Here is a 21,225-nt window from a genome sequence, read left to right as displayed (position 1 = left end):
TAGCATCACCCTCAAGTTGACTGCATTACTGTATTATTTCTCCCAGGATCCTGACACAAGCCTGGCGTCCACCATTCCATGTCAATACTTGGCTCTGTCCATTAATCGAACCGAGCACCGGGCTTTTATGAGACACAACAAGGCTTGGTGAGCGAGCAAGCAGACTCGGCAAAGAGCTGAGTCAATGTAATTCACTGTTGATCCAGTCATCATGAATAAATGCAGGGTTGGGAAGTGCAAGGCATAAAATTACTGATTATCTACCTGCCTGGCATCTCACTATCAAAATGCTGCTGGTATCTGATGTTTGATTGCATCTAATCCATTACTCTCCAACTTTCTGTAATCCACAGACCATTAAGCTGATCTAAACAGTATTATTATATTTACAATGGGAAAAAATGAAAGGGGTCACTTATACTGACATAGTCACAGATAATGCAGTCTCCCCCAGGTCTACAGAGCTTTTTAGGGTCTTTTAGATCATTGTTTTGGTTTTATAGCCCACAAATGTAGTGATTTGGTTCACTCTCACCGTTCTCATCAACCTCATTTCCAGCATTAGCCGGCAGCTGTTTTCAGCAAAGAATCTCTGACAAACCCACTGTACAGGTAGCATACCTGCACCGAATGGCAGAAAGACAGAGTTAGCAACTAGCAATGTTGGGGAGTAGCTACTAGTTCACATTTCTCAGCAGCGGTTAGGTAGCATTATTTTCCAAATCATGTACAGTTCCCAGTAGCGAGCAATATTTTTCCACTTAGCAGCGGGGCAGTGCAACCAAACACTACATTGCTTAAGATAAAAATCTTTTAAATGATTGAAATGTTACTCCACCACCTGCACAGATTCTGCACCTCGCCATCTTCTGATCCAGGAGGGAATCAACTAAGGCAAGGCAGTTTTATTTATAAAGCACGTTTCATACACAGAGGTAGATTCAAGGTGCTGTACAGAGAAGTTAAAAAAACAACACAATTCAAAATTACAACAGAACAACTGAAAGTAAAAAAAGTTAAAACAATAGAAGAAAAAGGAGCAGAATGAAAGAGATAATCTATATAGAAGCAAGACTGAAAATAAGATGAAAAAGTAAAATAATAAAAATAAATAAATGAAAAGATTTAAAATAATAATAATAATAAGAATACAATGATAATAATTTTTTTGAAACATTTAGGTAAAAGCGCTAGAGAACAATATGGTTTTCAGTTTGGATTTAAAAACTGCAATGGATGGGGCATTCCTAAGACCATCAGGCAACTGGTTCCAGCATTGTGCTGCATAATGACTAAAAACCGCTTCTCCTTGTTTAGATTTTGCTGCCTGGGCACCGCTAGCAGTCTACTCCTCAACAATCTAAGAGGTCTCGCAGGGTTATATTATTCAAGCATATCATTCATGTATTTAGGGCCAGCTCCATGAAAAGATGTATTCATGAGTAATAAGACTCTAAGCGGTCTGGTTTGACGGTTGGAGCAGAGGGAGAGAGAGGGGACCCACCTGATGCAGCCGGCTCTGGAGAGCTGGTCAGCCAGGTGGGAGCTGGTCTCCTGTCCCGCTCACTGTCTGCTCCACTCTGGTGACCGCCCACTGCAGCCCCAACAGGCCACACACAGGAAGCCAAAAATAGCTGCACGGCTTTCATGGCTACATCATGCACATACACCCTCCAGTTTTATGATACTGACTTTTAAACATACTTTGACCAACTTGACAGAAAGAGAGAGGAGAGAGGAAGAGAGAGAGAGAGAGTTCTGCTTTCTGAGTAGCTTGTAGCTTATTATTTTCAATAAAAATGTAGTGCTACTGTAGCTTATCTACTTCCAGTGTAGCCTGTAGCTTTACTAGCTACAATTTCAGAGTAGCTTCCCCAACAGTGGCAACCAGCTGGTGAACATAGCTGTTTTCAGACCTTAATTCCCAGCAGCAAACAGCAGACAGACACAATCAGCGACTAGCTGGGGATCATAGTTGAGCACTAGAGACACTTCCTTCAGGAGTGGTGGAGACCAAAAACCAAGCTAAAAAGAGAGTGAATATTGGACTTATATCCATCAGGTGGAGAGAAACACAACTCCAAATGATTGATAATGTTGCTCTGTGTCTGCTGGATGTGTAAATAAGAAATTGTTTGCTAACTTGTTTGCCATATCAACTTTATAAGGTGACAATATGACAATGTTGTGTTTACAGCTTGTTTAGCTGCCCCCAAAAGGCCAAAAACAATGAATTAATGCCGCTTTAAAGTAGAAAGCAGTACAAGTTGTACCAATACAGACAAAACATGGTAATCCCCTACTGGAATTTCAATGTTTGCTCTTTACCTCAGACTGTGTTGACTCTGTTCCATGTTGGAGTTAAATTTGTTTGAACAGGCTGATAGAAGCCGCTAAGACTCAAAATCAGAAACTTGTATGATTAGAATATATAATCATCCAACATGGATTCATTGTTAATAAAATCCTGCTGTTCAAGTGAAACATGCTCATCCTGTAACTTGGTCCTGAAAGCATAAAGGCAAACACAATACCTGAATTTATATTGAATCCCTCTAAAGAGTTAAATAATAATAATGTATACATCTTATATTATGTCATCTTATTCTGTTCATAAAGCTGTTACTTGTTACAGTTCAACCTGTTCTGTGAAGTTCCTGTAGCAACACCAAACACATGGCATACAGAAAAATTGGTAAAACTTTGTCAGGTGGGTGAAGACATATCCATTATTTAAGTGGAAAAACTGAAAAATGTAAAAAATTATCGGATATAAATAGGATTCATTATGTGCGTGCACACTCACGCACAAATATACCAGGGTTATCACTTTTCACTTGAAGTACTAAGTGCTAGTAATAGTTGAAAATGGATTTGCCTGGGTCTTTATTAGAATATTAATGAAATGTTGCAGGCAATGTATGTAGTTCTTAAACCTCTACAAATGCTGCTTACAGAAATATTCAATTATTATGGTAATGGTGGTTCTAATGATTCTTAAAAGAGCAAAAATCTGAGTCAAGATAGCCAAGCAGCAAGTGTTTTCAGTAGTAGTTAATGATGGGTAATAATATTTGAGGGACTGAACCTGTGTGACTCTCCTACAGTACATTTGATAGAAAGCTAATTAAGCAAACATCTACGTCATACAAAAAGACACTGAAATCGACATACAGGTTACCATCACTACAACAAAGCCAAGACAGACTGACAGCTTCATCGTCAGAACGGCTTCCTCTGGGCCAACACGGTTTGCTGCCACTCAAGTTCAGGACGTAAAATCAGCATTTTGGGATCTTTATACAGCAACCAACTGCAAAGCTTGACAGTGAACATAACCAGCTTGGAGGGGAAGCCACCGGATAATGTTGCTCCAAGTGTTAATGAAACCAGTTTTAAATCTCTAATCTGATCCCTTGTCAGACGATGGAGCTGTTTTCCACCAAATAAATCAGGACCCCCTGACAGAGGTCAGGGAAAACCACCACCTTACTTAGACTCACACATGCCAATAGATGTGGGTCATCACCATACCTGCTACATTCAGGTAATTTAATGTGGTGATATTAAATATGTGTTTTCATATTTCAGTAAGGATTGAGCTATTTCAGTTCTTTATGGCATTTATGTTTCAAGTCTGAGATAACAGGAACAGGCTTCAAACCGGAATGTAATGTCAGCTGGACTCCTTATTTTCACAGTGGATTTGCACAGTTGACCTGGATAGTTGTGAAAAACCTTGACACGGTAGATATGCTGCACTGTTGCATTGTTCTCATGCTTAGTGGCTTCTTATCTCTTTGATTGGTCAGTTTAGCAGCTTCTGTCCTGTTGTCCTGCATGAAAACACCTTTCAGTAGCTTTTAGATTAAACGAAACTAACCCTGCTCTCTTCATTTGCATTTACATTAGAAGTGATTCCAGAAGTCTAGCCCAAACACTTTCCATGTCAGTTATAAAACTCCAGTCCTACACATATTTGTATTATATTATATTTGTATTCAGTAATAATTAACCAATTATATAATTTATAATAATATAACATCCCAAAGGAGGTCAATGCGCAAAATCAGTAGGCTACGTTTACCTTGATTCTTAGGCTAATATCCCTGATGATATGTTCGAATTACTTCAGTATGTAGCCTACTACATGTGGTATTGCTATTTTTATGAATAATTTTGCTACCACTGGTAAATATAAAAATGGAATTTAAATTTAAAATACACTGTTTGATTTAAATTTATTTAATCAGGTCCGTCATTGAGCTTTTAATTTGAAAAACTTCATAACAGCTAGGTGGATATCAGTAATAGTAGGGAAAGAATATAGTACCAAGTATTTAGTGGAAAATGGAACTCCTCAAGGGAGTATAATCAGTCCAGTTCTGTTCTCAGTTATGATAAATGAAGTATTTAATAGTATAGATAGGTCGATTGGTTATTATTTGCAGATGACGGAGTTATGTGGAAAAAGGGAAGGAATATAGATTATGTAGTCAGGAAAATGCAAGAGGCGATAAGGAAAGTAGAGGGTTGGGCTATGGAGTGGTGTTTCTGATTTTCCGTGTCAAAGACAAAGGCAGTATTTTTCACAAAAAGGAAAATTCAGGACCAGATTAAACTTGAACTTTATGGAGAAAGTTTAGAGAGGGTAGAGCGTTTCAAGTATCTAAGTATCTGGTTCGACAAGAATCTTACTTGGACTACTCATATTGGAAAAGTTGCTGAAAAGTGTAAAAAGGTACTGAATATTTTAAGGTGTTTGAGGGGTAGAGAGTGGGGAGCAAGCAGGATTTCTTTGAAAACTGTATATGGTGGATTAATCAGGGCAGTTCTAGACTATGGCAGCATAGTTTACCAATCTGCATCAAAAACATTATTAAAGAAGTTAGATACAATACAATAAAGCAAATACAATAAAGTATTTCTGATTCTGATTTCTTATATCAGGCCTTGAGACTCTGCTGTGGTGCCATAAAAACTACCCCAGTATCAGCCTTACAAGTGGAAATGAATGAAATGCCACTGGAAATCAGAAGAACCCAATTAGCGCTAACATACTGGGCAAACTTAAAGGGCCACAAGGAAAATCACCCTACTCAGAAGGTGTTCAAACCATGCCAAGAGAAAGAAAAATGACAGCTCAAGAGCTTCGGGATGGGGGATATAATGTTAATCCCCACGGTACCATTCTCCGTTGTCCCACCTTGGTTATTAGGAGAGATAGTGGTGGACCTGCACCTTCTGGAAAGGAAGAAAGAGAGAAATATAGACAGGAACCAAGTTAACAGATATATAGAGGGAAATTACTCTGAGTATATTAAAATATACACTGATGCATCAAAAGTAGAAAATAATAGAGTAGGAGTTGTATTAATAATCCCAGATTTAAATGTAGTGTCAAATAAAAGAGTTAGTAACAACCTTTCAGAATTTACAAGGGAAATGTTGGCTTTTTTTAGCCCTTGAGTTGACAGAAAGCATCAAACCAGGCAAAGTTTTAATAGGTTCAGATTCTAATAGTGTGTTAACCAGTTTCAAGAGAATACAGTCAGAAGCAAGACAGGACATTATGCTGGAAATAACCCAAACTATCTTCAGAATTACTGAAGCAGGAATAATAGTGAAATTATTTGGATTCCAGCACATACAGAGGTAGAGGGAAATGAACTGGCAGACAAATATGCAAAAGATGCAACTGAGAAAGTAGAAGGAAATATGACAGTAAATTATAGTAAGGCTGAAGTTAAAAGCATAATCAAAGTAGAAATGAAAAAGAAATGGCAGGAAATTTGGAACGGGGAAACTAAATGTAGACATTACCATAGAATCCAAAAGAAAGTAGGAGAAATGAGGGAAACCAGTAGAACAAAAAAAGAAGAAGACATTATCTCGAGAATGAGGTTTGGGCATACTGGTCTTAATAGAACACTTAAGATAATTGATAAACATGAGACTGGTATGTGCGAGTATTGTAACATACAGGGAACAATAGAACATGCAATTATCAATTGTCCTAGGTACTTGCAGGAAAGACAGATGCTAAAAAACAAACTGGCAAGAGATCGCATCAAGTTTGGAATAAAGGAGTTACTTCAACTGAACTCAGGTCATGTGGGCTACAGGGCAATATTTAGTTTTTTGGAAAAGACAGGATTTAGAAGAAGAATATTGGGTAGACAGCCCTGCGACGAGTTGGCCACTGTCCAGGGTGTACCCTGCCTAAGGCCCAAAGTCACTGGGATAGGCTCCAAATGGATGGATGGATGGATGGAATATTGGGTAGACATGACTATTCTGATCCACACTCCATTTCAGAAGGTGGCGGTAATGCACCAAAAGCTGTTTGCCAACCGCCATAAAACATCAGAAGAAGAAGACGAAGAAGAAGACGACGACGAAGAAGAAGAAGAAGAAGAAAGTGGGAGTGTTAAGATGGTTGTCGCTGTAACTAAATTAAATCTGGACCGATTGAGAAGTTTCTGTTTTTTATATCCAATGTTCCATTTAAAAAACATCCGTGAATTAACATGTTTGTTTGTTACCGTTTGTATTTTGATGAGCCAGTCGCTGGCAGACAACCAGGACTTTATGGAGGAGTTTTTGAAGCGGGAATATTCTCTGGTAAAGCCATACCGTGGTAAGTTTAATGTCAACGAGCTAACCCAAGCGGTTACCTTAACGAGTGTAACATAGCTAAACTAAGTTAATATTAACCAACAATATCAATTTCTCGTATCGTAAATGAGCATTTCGCTCAATTTAGACCAATTATTGGATAGCTAATGCTGTATCATCTGCTGAGTATAATAATTAATTAAGAGAAACTATGTTCCCCTCAGGCACTTGTGGTTAACACTTGACGTAATTTACACATCATATGTCTCAATACTGTCGGGGATTAGCTACTGTTAGCTTAGAATCGAACAACACTTAACGTTAGCTAGTTAATAGTAATGCTAATAAAGTCTTGCTTACAAGTAACGTAACTTTAACCAGCTAAGTTAACTGTCTTCTCAGCTCCGACAAAGTTAGCTCCGACAAGTGCAGCTCTCGCGGGGAGTTAACGTTACAATTATGTTAAGAGTGTTATGTAATTTTGTTGGTTTCATGCTCCTTATACACCAGTCAGTATTAAATGCAGTAAAATGGCAGCCGCCATGGTCCTTTATCACCATCAAGTTGTTAGAGACAATTAAACAAAAATATTTAGATATTGCTTTTGTGGCGGATCACTCATATGCCGAATTTACCATAATAACAAAGTTAGAGTTTAGTTCGTGTGTATTTTAGCGGTAAGTACAATTCATTTAAATTGAGATATTTTAGAGGGCAGTTTAGACAGTCATTTTGTGTGAAGCACTTTGTGCTACATCTTGTTTGTATGAAAAGTGCTATACAAATAAAGTTTGATTGATATGCAGCCTGTTGTATTGCATTGTCCATTGACAGAGAATAATTAGAGGAATCCCTAAAAGTTACTGTATATACTGGCGTGACTACTGTAGCTAACAGGTATATATATTATTGTTGTGCAGGGTTGGGTTTCTCTAGTTCTTCACAGTGGGATCTGATGGGCACTGCCATGGTTACACCTGACCATGTGAGGCTGACCCCAGACCTGCAGAGCAGACAGGGAGCAGTTTGGAGTCGAATTGTAAGTCTACTGCAACAAACTGCAAAACCCACCCACACTGCACACTACATCATTACCAGACATCCCACACCTTAATCTGCCTGACTCTCACATGAGCACAAATGCATAGTACACATAGCATAGCACAGGAATAACCTGTCTGTCTTTATTTCTGTGGCTTTCTAGCCTTTCTTCTTGCTGGATTGGGAGCTCAAGGTGCACTTTAAAATCCACGGCCTGGGAAAGAAGAATTTGAATGGGGATGGACTGGCTATCTGGTTAACCAAAGATCGTATGCAGAATGGTAGGTAGAGACTGGATCACTCTCGAGGTGTCATGTCTCATCTGTCAAATCACACAAAAGACGCTTTGAACAGTCTGTGATCACACACAGCATAAGCAGAGACGGTTTAGAAGGGAGACAGCTCACTTGAGAGCCATTTCCTGTATCTGTGTCACGTGGGTTTCACCACTACCCTGCCACTGAGTCTGTTCAATCCAATGGGAGAAGTGAACACGAGCACAGATTATGACAGATTCTTTCGCTCCATTGTCACCAGAGTAAATATCGGACCCATTTTTCACAAGCCACATATCTTATGAACATTCTGACGCTAAAATGGCAATTTTCAGACAGAAAAATCAGGAGGAAATTAACTTTGATCGACACCTGTCTCTGTCTCAACCACACACTCGATATCTGGCAACATCTGTTCTCTAACCGTCGGTCTGGTTTCACTGCAGTGCTGCCGACGTCGCTTTTCCACCGGATAAACAGAAATCTAAACTTATATGGGACTTATATGTGAAACCATGAATTAAAAGTTAAAACTGAAATTAAACTGTTTAATTAATCTTTGCTTAATAATACTATTATATTTATTATTATTTAACTGGGGAGAGTCGACCACGCCCATTTAGGAGACAAGAAGTGTATACCATTTCATACCATTGGCGCTGCCTGTAATGTGTTATCTTTTGTTATAGAGTATCTTTGGCTTAAGCGTATTGTGCGACAGTAATAATCATCCGTGTGAAACACAGTGTGCTGTATATAGTTATATGGATTAAACAAAGCTTTGTTGCAAATAATCTGAATCGATGATTTTTCGTAATTGAGTTACTCGAGGAATCGTTTCAGCCCTACATCTTACTTTGCTGTGTCATAGTCAGATGATATGATTGCTACATCAGTGATAATTAATTAATTTCTGTGCAAAGTGACTCCAGAGACCATCATGGGGCACCATGTGTGCATTCCCAGCTTCAACACTAACTGCTCCTAAAACCACAATATTCCTATTTTTTGTTTCTACACATGTTAAATACACAAAATACAATGTGTAAATAAGACAGCAGCAAGAATAACAGCTTATGTGAATCTCTTAAAGTCCCATTCAGACTACATTTATTTTATAGGGGAGTTGCACTGATCAGGGATTTTAATCTGGTCCGGAGCTCATATGTCTGTAATTTTTAATTAAATCACCTGAATACTGATTGGTTAAAAAAACAAACTACACCTTATTTCCTAATCCTATCTCTATAATAAAACACATTAATCCCCTTCTGAGTTCCCTGGATCCTTGACTTTAATAATGCTTTTAAACTCCACTCCTGCCCTGCCTCATGTACTGTGTCTTTAAGTGTCTCCCTCTCTGAATTGCATTTACTACAGTGCATAATAATGTGTTCAACATCATCTGGAGTATTACAGACCTGACAAAGATCTGACGGACTTTTTCTCACTAATATAGTATTGAATTTTAACCTGCGTGCCCAGTCCTTAGCTGTGTAAAGATCACCTCTTCTGTGTTCTATAGTAATGACTCCCATAAGTGTCTGAATCCCACCCCGTCTGCCAGGCGTTAATCATGGCTGTTCTAATTAGAGACTTTGCCTCTCCCCTACCATAAGCTACATTTATTACTGTGTTATCATGTAATTTTCAGCCTTCTTTGCCAATTTATCTATGTGTTCATTTCCTTTAACACAGCAGGGAGCCAACTAAACTGAACCCCTATATCCATCCTTTGTAGTCTTAAAAGTATTGTGCATATTTCTACCATGACCTCATTTAATTTAATTTCCCCTGGTAGCGCAAAATTGTCTTCATGCGTTTCTCTTTGCTGATTTAATAATGTTCCTAGCCTTAGTTGTCTTTCTTTTAAAATCAATTATGTTTTCTACTTTCTCAGCAATTTAAAAGCTCTGATAGATCTCTCGTTAACATCAGTTAACTCACATGATGAAGGAAAATGTAAAGATAAACATTATGAGACCAAGACCCCACAAACTCATCAGTGTCATGTTACAGGTGATTCTGTCTTTGCTGGTCTACCTTTGTAGAGCAGAGCTCATTTTATGTGTAGTAAGCTACACATTGATGCAGATACCAATCCCTTTCTTACTGTGAAAGTAAAGAAAGTAATTGACATCCAGAGAAACATTTAGGTAGCTTTTTAGCTGTGTGTGTGTGTGTGTGTGTGTGTTAATAATTAAATTACAGATAAATAATTAGTGGTAAATAATACTAATATTAAAAATAATACTAAGCTTGCCTAGGCCTGTCGCAATTATTAGATGATTGGCTAATCGCGATTATTGGATCTAACTGCGATCATTTTGCACAATCGTTAGATTCCACAGTCAAGGGAATTTTAAGACGGTGATAGAAATGTTGCAACAACTAGAATGTGAATTAGGTGTGTTTCCATCAGCTGGGTTGAGGCAAAAAAAATATGGTGGGAAAAGAGCTTGGCTGTGTAGACCTTACAGCTATTTGGCAGGTTTTTTTGTTTCAGCTCATATGAGCCAATAATGGATCTCTTTATTTATAGTGGAGAGTCTCACCTTCGGGTGCAGCAGTGCGTTTCACAACTCTGTTATGCTGGAGATCATTTACAGACAATCCTTTGCTACTTAATTTCTGTTTTGTTTAAACCCAGCTTACAATTGTTGTGCAATGTAAACGGACCAAACAGCTGATCTGTCATGTAATATTCGCTGCATAGTTATTTATTTGACAAACAGGTTTCCATTGCCTATTTGTCGCATAAACTCTTTATGGACAAAAGGAAAGTCAACAAGTGAATTTCGTCGCTTCCATTTAGCTTTTCTTATTAGATCATTCGCATTAAAATGCTTGGATGGAAACATGGCTTCGCTTAATTTCCTAATTGCAAAATATTTGCAAGATCGTGTTGTGAAAAATTCAGTGACTCACACGGTTTCCATACAGTACTTCAAATGTAGCTACTGCCATCTTGTGGCACTTTTAAGTTACTACAAAAAACACACATGGACGGAGACAATGTGTGGGGCAGGAACAAAAGATAATGGCCGGGGGCGTGGACATCACGAACAAATAAGGTTGATCAGTATATTAAAATAATTTAGCTTCAAATTTTTCTTTAAGTTTGTATTCAACATAATACCTTATTATCTCAATGAAATGTACTGAAACAAATGTATGTTACACAAAAAGGCAAATTCTTATTTTGGCCAGTAAAAAATATGCTTGGCTGGTGGATTTTTTCATCTACTAGTCCCATTGGCTGGTGAGTCAAAAAGTTAATTTCGGACACTGCAATTAAATCGTTAATCCACTTAATTGTATGACAATTAAAATGAAAATTTCATGATTGTGACAGTCCTGAGCTCGCCTATGATGAAGGTTACATGGTTTTCCCGCAGCATATCATTGTCTACAGTATCTGCTCCTGTCATTTCATTCCAAGAGAGAAGGACATTTTTCAACCTCCCCCTGTAATATTACTCCCTTCTGAATGGGGTTTAAGATTGTTCCATTATGTTTGTAGTGAAACTACTATAAGCACATCAAACAGCTCAGACATTCTGTGCTGTTTGTTGTGAGAAACGCCCTGATGTACCTCACTCTGTCTTTGCAGGTCCTGTGTTTGGCAACATGAACCAGTTCATTGGACTTGGAATATTTGTGGATACTTACCTCAACGCTGACAAGAGCCATGATGTGAGTGACAGTTGGCAGCTTCTGTTTCATGTTATCGTATTTTTCTAAATAGAGACCACATGAACATGTCAAAAGTGATTTTTTTTTTTTTTGTCCCAGAAGTGATTGAATTCAGACAATCCTGGCATGCCGTGTAAAAGCCTTGCACAGTACAGCCTGCTAGTCTTGCGTGGGCCTCTTATTTTCAGTATTAAAGCAATCCCAAAAGTGTGTCATATTTCTCTTTGTGCAACCCTCTTGAATGTGCTGAGGACACAACCTGGAACTCAGGTAGCATCAGAAACAGTTATTTATTCCATGAGCTGAGAATGTTCAACCATTATCTTCACCAGTTCACCATCCCATGTTATGTCATTACATACGTCTGTTTTGATGCATTAGTTCTGTCGAATGTCGGATTGTGATACTACAACTGAAATAGCAGTGTAATGGTGTACTTTGAAGGTGTCTGTGTTATAACCAGTGTTGTATGTTTAACTCCCACGTCTTCCTCGCAGAGGACTTTCCCGTATATATCAGTGATGCTGGGGAATGGGACTCTGTCATATGACCACGATTATGATGGACGGCCCACTGAGCTAGGAGGATGTATGGCTATGGTGCGCAACACAATCTATGACACGTTTCTCCTCGTCAGATACTCCAAAAACAGACTCACGGTATGAAACACTCTAATTAGGTTGGGATTGACAAATTATATTTACATGTTGGTTTTTAGAAGGTTGTTTGTTTATAAATGTTACATTGTCATGTCATTAAGTGAAAAAATGACAATTACCGAGTGGCCTATAAGTTGAATTTTTTTCATCATGGAAACATCTTCAAGGCAGGATTTAAAGCCCAGGATGATGATGATGGTATGAAAAATCTTTTCAGGTTAAAGGATTCCCATTCATGGCACTGAAGTAATACCTATGAAATTTAAAAATAGAAAAAAGTTTAGAAAGAGAACTCCTAGCATTAGTTTATCCTCCATCAGTGACTCATACTGACCTTCCTCCGCCCTCCAGCTTATGGTGGACGTAGATGGTAAGCAGGAATGGAAAGACTGTGCTGACATCAAAGGACTGCGGATGCCTACAGGCTACTTCTTTGGTGCTTCCTCCGCCACTGGAGACCTATCAGGTATGAAGAATCATCTGAAGGCTGCTTGACCACTGGGAACCTCTGTTTAATTAGATTAAGTGGAATGAAACTTTACTTACATCTTTAGGGAAATTCCAGTAAGTTGACAGAAGAGGCGCAAAATTATCTTCCCTCCCAAACACCACCGATGCTAAAGTGAATGGGCACAAGGTTTGTGTGAATTCCCTCTTCAAGTGTTAATTACTGACTTGTGCATGTTGCTCTAGATAACCATGACATCATCTCCATGAAGTTGTACCAGCTGACAGTAGAGAAGACTCCTGAGGAGGAGGAAGAGGAGGAGGTCACCATCCCCAGTGTTGACAACGTGGAACAGTTCCAAGGTAGATGCAACATGGCCCTCTCCACTCTGTTGACTCTAAAGTTTTTTTTTTCACATAAGATTAGATGATCATAGAACATATAGACACCTAGATTCAACTTATTAAATATTACCATCACTCATAATTTCCAGCCTCGTGACGAGGTAAAGATTGTGTTTCATTTAAGTGCACTTTGAGGCTTCCCGCTGCTGCTCAAAAGTATTCTCTCAACTTTCTTTTTTAAGGTAGCAAAAAGATTGTGGTGTCTCTCTGTTTGTCTGACTACCTCATCTTTTCTGTACAATTTAACAAAAAAGGTGGAGGCTAAAATATAATTTTAATCCCTACAAATGGGTCAAGTTCCAAACACACAGGATCCCTCACTTCCCATAATGCAACTCAGTAGCATTTTTCATAAGGCTTCCTCTTCTTGGGAAATGGCCATAGCTTCCAAAGAAACTTTTAGACTAATTGTAGACTTAAAACTATTAGTTTTGTCAATTAAACATTTGGATTTGTGTAAACAACCCCCCCGAAAAAACTTTATTATAGATTACCCTGATGACATCTCAGGCTTTAGAAAGACTTTCAAGAACCACAGAAGACATTATACAACTGTTTTCACAGGCTAAGTAGTAGTCGTCCCATCATGATCAATGATACTCACTGTGACATAACCAAATTTTATTTTGTGGAAGCAGTTAATAGCAAAATTTGGTGTGATTTTTACATTTTGAGGGGAGAGAGCCTTGGTGTAAAATAAATCCCTCTTCATAAAGTGGTTGTATAAAGGTAAACTGCTGGGAACCCTGATCTGTTTGATAATGAATCTCATCCTTTTCCTTTGCAGTGGAAGTCCAGGAGGAAGGAATGGGCGGAGTCCAGTTCTTCTTCACCCTCCTCTTCACCATCCTGGGCCTAGGTGTGCTGGCAGTGGTAGGGCTGATGGTTTATGGGCGCTGGAAGGAAAACAGACGCAAACGTTTCTATTGATCAGAGAACCATTGATCCACATAGGTTTTCAGATGTATGTTTCTTAATCAGTATACAACACAACAATGCAAAGACTGCCGTAGCTTTACTGGACCATACAATCGAATTAACAACCTCATGGGTCTGAAGCCCAGAGCCAAGAGCCGAGATGAACAGCTGAAGAGATCATGAACAGGTGAGCCAGCTGTGAAATATTCTTTTTTTTTTTCTTCTTCTTTTTTTTGTTTCATGTTATGGACGATAGATGAGATAAAGCTGCTCAAGTAGATTTTTTTTGTGTTAAAATACACTCATCTCAACTTAAAGCACACTGAAGATTTAACATATTCGCCCCTATGAGTTTCTGGTGTCAGTAGTGGTCACTTCTTTATCAACAGGAAGAGACAATCAAAAACTTCAGAATCTATCACAGATGCTGTGTGTAGTTTACTGACATCATGTTGAAGGATTTTGTGGTACTGAAGTTTAAAGTGTTGTTACCTCTTACTGCCACTTGGTGCTGCCAACATGCAGCTTTAATCTGACTTGTAGCTGTTGTGAAGACCAATCAACCTGTGGATCATTGTAGACTTCTTTTTGCTACACTGAAAAAGAGCTCCCATGCACCTTAAAAGCCAGGCAAAGCACAAATCAGCTTAAGTGGATTTATGTTAGCTGTTTGTAAATGTATGATTGATGATATATCGCGCTCTATGTTGTATGTTAAAGGACGAATCTGAGTCAGCAGTGCTCTTTGAAGTGCCTAGCAAGGACAAATAATGACAAGGTCTTCCTTTATGTTCCAGTCCTTTCCGCAGGTGTGAGCTCCCCTTTTATTTTCAATTTGACATCATCAAGTTATTTGGCTTTATCTACTTTCTAAAGTTGCTAACAGTTCTCAGTTATGATAAGTGCATGTCAAGGTTTGTCCAAAATCAGTTTGTCACTGTTGTGCCCCAAATATAATGTTTAGCACCAGTTTTCATTTTAACAAATGTATCTTTTTCTGTGGCACTGAATTCCATCAGACCTGTTAATAGAAACATTTCGTTATTTCATCAACCAATTCATTTATGATCATGTTGCTTTTGACTTTTGCTGTAGCATTTACTGTGAATTTAATAGCCATATGCAGGATCATGTAGTCAAATGTGAGATTGAGTAAATTGAAGAGTATGTGAATATGAATACTGTTTAGTTTTTTTTACCTGGAATATAACTGCTGCCGTCATACAAGCTGTATGCCTTACCCCCCAGCGTCCAATGGATGCGGCTGTGTCACAATCTGGCTTTGTCATGGCTGCCAGAAACGATCCGCTGCCTTTCTAGCTGGTGTGCCAATGTCCATCAGACTGGTGACCAGTGCGTCTCACATATGGCTCTTTTCTCCATTCCACTGTTATTGTGCGCCCAGTCTATTTTTGCAGAAGCAATGTCTGTTGACATTTGTCAGAGTAACATTTAAAGAGTAACTTACCACTAAATCCACTTTTTTGAGTTAGTAAATTACATGTACTGTCATTTTATTACATTGTCTATAGATCCTTGTCCCATTCTAATGCGTTCATTACAACAGAAGTTATTTTTTCTTTGCAAAGAAAATGCAGTAGTTCTATGCACTTGACCCACCAAAAATCTTTGAAAATCTATCATGTCCCATGGGACACTCCGCCTCCAAGCTACAGGGTGATGTCATGTTCACCTCTCCACCCCCAGCATATAAACAATAAACACAGCAATCAACTGTCAGCAGTGTGGACAGTATAGAGTATGAAAGATTGAGAGTGTGAAAATGAGAGTTGCAGTAGTAGAAATACTACTACTACTAAATCCATAAGTTAGTAAATTACATGTAATGTACATGTAGAACTACTAGCTTACTAGTAATAGAGTACAGTGTTGATCAGGGTTACAGTGTTAGGGACAAATTTACAGACTCCCTGCCACTCATCCACATCCCCTATTCTGTCACTCTCACTCTAACATTAAGCTAGCAGTTTAAACGGCTCTGAACCACAGTCCATGAAGGTGGAGACAGGGGACTGGGGGGGGGTGTAACTGCTTTCAATTTTGACTGGTGAGAAAGTTCGATTCGTGCGAGTGAAACGCAAACAATTACCTGCCAGATTAGTCAGAGTCAGCTTGCCAGAGTTACATTTGTAACTACAGTTCTATGAACTCTGGCTGGCCTTAAAGTGGTAATATCGAGGCATTAAAACATCTAAAAAAAAGCTGAAATGCATCAGTTTAGACCATAGACTGTATAGAAGGATGGATGACCTGTCTCCACTTCCCCCCACTGTAAAAAAAAAAAATAAAAAATTTAAGCCAAAATATATATCTTGCACTGTTGACGTCAGAGTTTGCACATTAGTGATCAGGGTTTTTTTTAGTTTGGCCCATGTCCTATCCGCTAACATGTGGGGGGGCGGGGTTTATGACCTATACTGCAGCCAGCCACCAGGGGGCGATCGAGATGTTTTGGCTTCACTTTTGGGGAGCTGTCATGTCGTCCATCTTTATATACAGTCAATATTTTAGACAGGATGAGAGAGGAACATTGGAGAAACAATCTGACAGCTGTGAAGGGTTTGGGCAGGGGTGTGTGTTGGGGTTCAAATACTTATTTGAATTTGCTAAGAGGTTGTGATCAAACTAAAACGGGGTGTAAAGTTGCTCCTTAACGATGCATTTCATTTGTAGCTTTACATACTGTAAAACTAGCTTTTCTGAAGCACGAGAGTGAGTACTACAGTTTTCCTGGTTTTCCCTCTGCTAATATATAGATGAGACAGAGAGCTGTCTGCTGTAATTAAAATGAGTCAAGTACAACCAAAAAGTATCATTAATGTCAGTGTCATAAATGAGCATGATATACTTGTAAAACACAAAACAATTTTAAAACAATATTGGAAATGTGTCTGCTCAAGAACAGACTGCTTGAAGACGCTCCACTCCTGACACATTTGCAGTGGACATCTGACCTGCGATGGAGAGGTGACACAGCCGCATCCATTGGACATGAGGGGATATTCAAATAGGCCTTTTTCACAACAGACATTTTGACTTGTCATAGTAGGAAAAGCACAAGTCTAACTAATCACATTAACCATGGCTCTATTATATTCAAGTGCCTCAGTTAGCCATGACAGTGTGACAGTGAGCCAGCATGCACAGGATCCTGAAACTTAAGCAGCTAAATGGAATTCAGTCATCATTCATTTTATTATTTTTATCTGTGCTTTTCTTACTGTGACATGTCAAATGTCTTCCATGAAAAAAGCTCAAATTGGGGCCTGCAGTAACAGAATTCCACAGAAATTGGTGGGTTTTCACTCTGCAAAATTTTGAAGCAATGAGATGTTAAGATGTGCTCCAGTGAGAAATCAAATTCCTTAAGTTGAAAGAAAATTTCAGTTTTATGTAATTTTTAAAAAAAGTACTCTTCCAATTTAGCATTGCACTCCTGTAACATTTACAGACTCAGGATGGACAGTTTAAAAAAAAATCTGTATGCAGCAGAACCAGAGATATAATCACTTTTATTCCACGCATTATTCTTCCTTGTCCAAACCTGGCAACTACATTACCCACAATGCAACTCGACCGCCACCAGTTCAGTTGGAGATTCGGGTGTGTTATGCTTGTAGCGGCTAATGTAGCCTCGAGGGTTTCAGAGGTCTGGTAAGCTCATTTTGAAACATTTTCAAAAGTGACCACTTGAGGCAATTTATCAAATGCCACACAGCTCCCTCTGGAGCCACAAAAGGCTTTATACAACTTTTTTACATATGAATTAGTACTCCCCAACACCTGTAAACAGACTTTGATGTGTTAAATCAGCAGAGTTCCAATTGAACCTTGTCACCCCCCCCCCCAAAAAAAAAGACAGAAAATCTGTACTCTTGCAGAAAGACCTGTAAGTCTACTTTTATGGTATTGGTCTTTGCACTTGTATGTGAATAATTGTGTTGATATTCTTGGTTTGGTCATATGATGGTGCAAACTGCACCATATTCCAGGAATGGTTTAAGCTTCAGTCAGTGTTTTCTGACTACAGGCCTCTCGTGTGAGGTTTTGTACTTTTCTCAACAAACCTCATGCTCTCACCAGGGGGGGGAATCCAGAAGCCAAATCTGCACAAAAACTAATGTCAAGTTTGATATGTGTTTATCTGAGCAGAAGCATCAAGAGTACATAATAATAAATGTGTGTATGGATGTAAATGTCCTTAATTGGGAGGCTATTGCCCCCCAAAAAGCACTCCACTTCAACTTTAACTTTCAGTTAAGTAAAAGACATTCACATTTTTGTTACAGTGAGATATTTGTAGGAGTGATTTTCATTCAGTTGCATGTACTTTTGGTTCTCAGCTGTTTGAAACCATATCAGTCAGTCAGTTGAATAGAATTTAAAACCACTGTACTGTCATTGCTAGAGTTATAGCTTTGTCTACAAAACTTAGAAAGAAGCAGGATTTTTTTTTTTGGTAGATATAATATTGTCCTTTTTAAAAGGTTTACTGTTATTTCTCTTTTCCTCTAATTGTCTATGTAGGTGACTTTTTTTTTTCTTTACTGTATTTATCATTGAATTCACCATGGGCCATCATTGGGGCAAATGTTAAGCCAATTCTGCTTTAATTTTGCTAATCAAAACCATTGTCTAAAAAATGTGAGTGAAGGGTATATGTTTATGCTCCTGTGATTGATTTTTTTTTTTCTCTCAGTAAAAGTTTCTATGGTGATTTTGTGATTTCATGTGGTAATGTATTATTTCTTTGTCTCACTCTATGACCGATTTTTATGAATACTTCATACATGCTTTAGATGTTAAAACCCAAGACCGTCAAATGCATGAGATTTGATCTAAATACTTACATGGTTTCGTATTTAGGCCCTTATTGCACCCAAGATCTGAAATACAATTGCTCTGGAAAGTATTCAGACTCGCTCACTTTTTGCACACTATTATTGTCACTATTATTGTATTATTGGCACTTAATTGTACACATAATAACCTATAAAGAAGAAGCAAAAACATGCGTTTAATTTTTATTAATCCAAAAATTAAATCTACATGTATTCAGAGCCTTTGCTATGGGACATCTAATTGATCTCAGGTGCATCCTTGGCCCCATTTACACATTTCAAGGGTCTTGTATCCGGGTAAAATCCAGATGAGATTTCGGACACAGTTTAGTACAATAAAAGTTTACCTAGCAACTATTCACAAAGAGAGAACCTAAAACACATGAATCAATTGTATTTATGACCTACGAGCTAGACAAAAGTTTTATCATCACAGGCTCTCCCCTCACCCATACAGATCATTCAGTGGTTGAACTGATCAGGGATCAGATAAACACTACACCACCTCCTGAGGTGGTTTGAGCAATTGGATTTCAATCCATCTTGAATGCTTCTTGGATGCATTTACACTTAGCTTTTTTGAGATCAGATAGCTATCTGATACGCCCAAGAGACAAAAAGTGACTATCGTAAAACTTCAATTAATAGCCCGGGCTTCTGCTGCGTCTAGGCCAACCTCACGCACGCACAAAGAGCGAGAGAGCCTCATATCGAAATATCGGTAGCCTACCTTTAGAAAGGATGAAAGCCGAAGGTTACTGTAGTTTTTTTAACTTAATTTTAGTTTTGATTCTTCTGATCGGTGGGCCTTTACGGACTAAAGGGATATAAATAATCGAGGAGTGGACACATTCAGACTTCACGACCGCTTCAAAGATAGGGAGTCATCACTTTTTCATTATTTCTGTATTTGAAATTCAACTGACACTGCCCTTCTTTCTAGTGGCTTTAAATCTTGGATTTCTTCTTTTTCATTAGGACACACATCCCTGTTAATATTCATCTCTTCTAAACATTCTAATCGCTCCAATTCTGCTTCAGGACAAAGAGCTGCCCATGTTTTCCAATCTCTGTTCTAATCTCTGCCTGCGACTTGCATTGCGCTCGTGGGACTGCAGGTCCGACTTGCACTGCCTCTGTGGGCCGCCTGTTGCGACTTGAACCGGAGGCTTGGACCCCGTAAATCTAGTTTTCCTTTTTTTTTTTTTTTTTTTTAATGCCATAGCGTTTGATTTATTGATTTCTGTCGGGATGTAAAGATAATTTCAACAAATATAACAAAAAATGCTTCTGAAATACATTACCAATAGCTACCCTAGCTTTAAGAGGTTTTATACATCCAAAGATCCGACATATAATTGAGACCTGTGTTCGTTTGTCAAAACCTGTAGCCACACCCGGCCAGTATAAAGGACTTGGCGTTTAATTGAGGCTCGGCTTTTAATTGAAGTTTTACGGTAAGTGTAAATGGGGTCCTTAATAAATCTCGAGAATTGGATTGGAGTCCACTTGTGGCAAATTCAGTTGATTGCACACGATATAGAAAGTTTACACATGCTTCAGAAAGGAACTCTCCATAGACATCCCCAATCATATTGTGTTGAGGCATAGATGTAGGCTGAGGTAACAGAGGGCCAGAGAGTCTAAAAATTAGCTGTGTTGCACCATTCACTTTTATTTAACCTCCTCTGTTGAAGTTTAAACTTCCACTAAAGAGGAATGGTTTGCAGACAGTTATGAGACAGGAGTCGATGGTACCAATATGTCTTTTCAATAAACTGTGTGAACTTATTGTTCCGTTAGCGACTGAGCCAAGCTAATCAGTTTGCTAACTAGCCGTTAGCAAGCTCTTTAGTTCGGAGAGCTCCCTGTTCAATAACTTTTCGTTGAGTGAAATTGTGTACAATGGTGAAAAACAAAATGCCAGGGGGAACTGAACAGAACAGTAGAGTGAAAATAGAAGCTTCGGGAGCTATTGTGAGTTACTAGCTGATGTCCAAATACTTGTGTATTTGAACAGAGGAAATAAAGAAGGCAGATAAACTGTTGATCATTTCAAATTTGTTTGCTGACACTCACTTTTTATTAAAGCTACACTCTCATGACAAACCGGACTACTCTCCTACTTCTGTCTCTCTGCTGCTCTTTATTGTAATTGATAAGTGTGGATGCCCCACCTCTTGTGTTGGTCCTGTAGGCTTAGATATTTTTTACCACCAGTTGGTAGACAGAGGCCTTAGTTGTCGTCTTCTTGTGGAATTATATGGCAGGCTAGGCGCATTCAGCGCATTGTTGCCTCACTCT

At 38.6% G+C, this 21,225-nt stretch overlaps 1 protein-coding gene across 1 annotated transcript; it reads left to right on the top strand.

The window, feature by feature from the left end:
- The first annotated feature begins 6,364 nt into the window (after positions 1–6,364).
- lman2lb (lectin, mannose-binding 2-like b) lies at positions 6,365–21,030 on the top strand. The gene is made up of 8 exons (XM_044196135.1): positions 6,365–6,640; positions 7,539–7,657; positions 7,823–7,940; positions 11,548–11,630; positions 12,128–12,289; positions 12,641–12,755; positions 12,983–13,099; positions 13,929–21,030. Exons 1-8 carry the CDS (start codon positions 6,436–6,438, stop codon positions 14,069–14,071), a joined length of 1,062 nt encoding a protein of 353 aa, XP_044052070.1. The 5' UTR covers positions 6,365–6,435; the 3' UTR covers positions 14,072–21,030.
- The last annotated feature ends 195 nt before the right edge of the window (positions 21,031–21,225 follow it).

This window comes from Siniperca chuatsi, linkage group LG5, assembly GCF_020085105.1.
Source record: "Siniperca chuatsi isolate FFG_IHB_CAS linkage group LG5, ASM2008510v1, whole genome shotgun sequence".
NCBI lineage: Eukaryota > Metazoa > Chordata > Actinopteri > Centrarchiformes > Sinipercidae > Siniperca > Siniperca chuatsi.
This window is presented reverse-complemented; position numbering and strand designations above follow the sequence as displayed.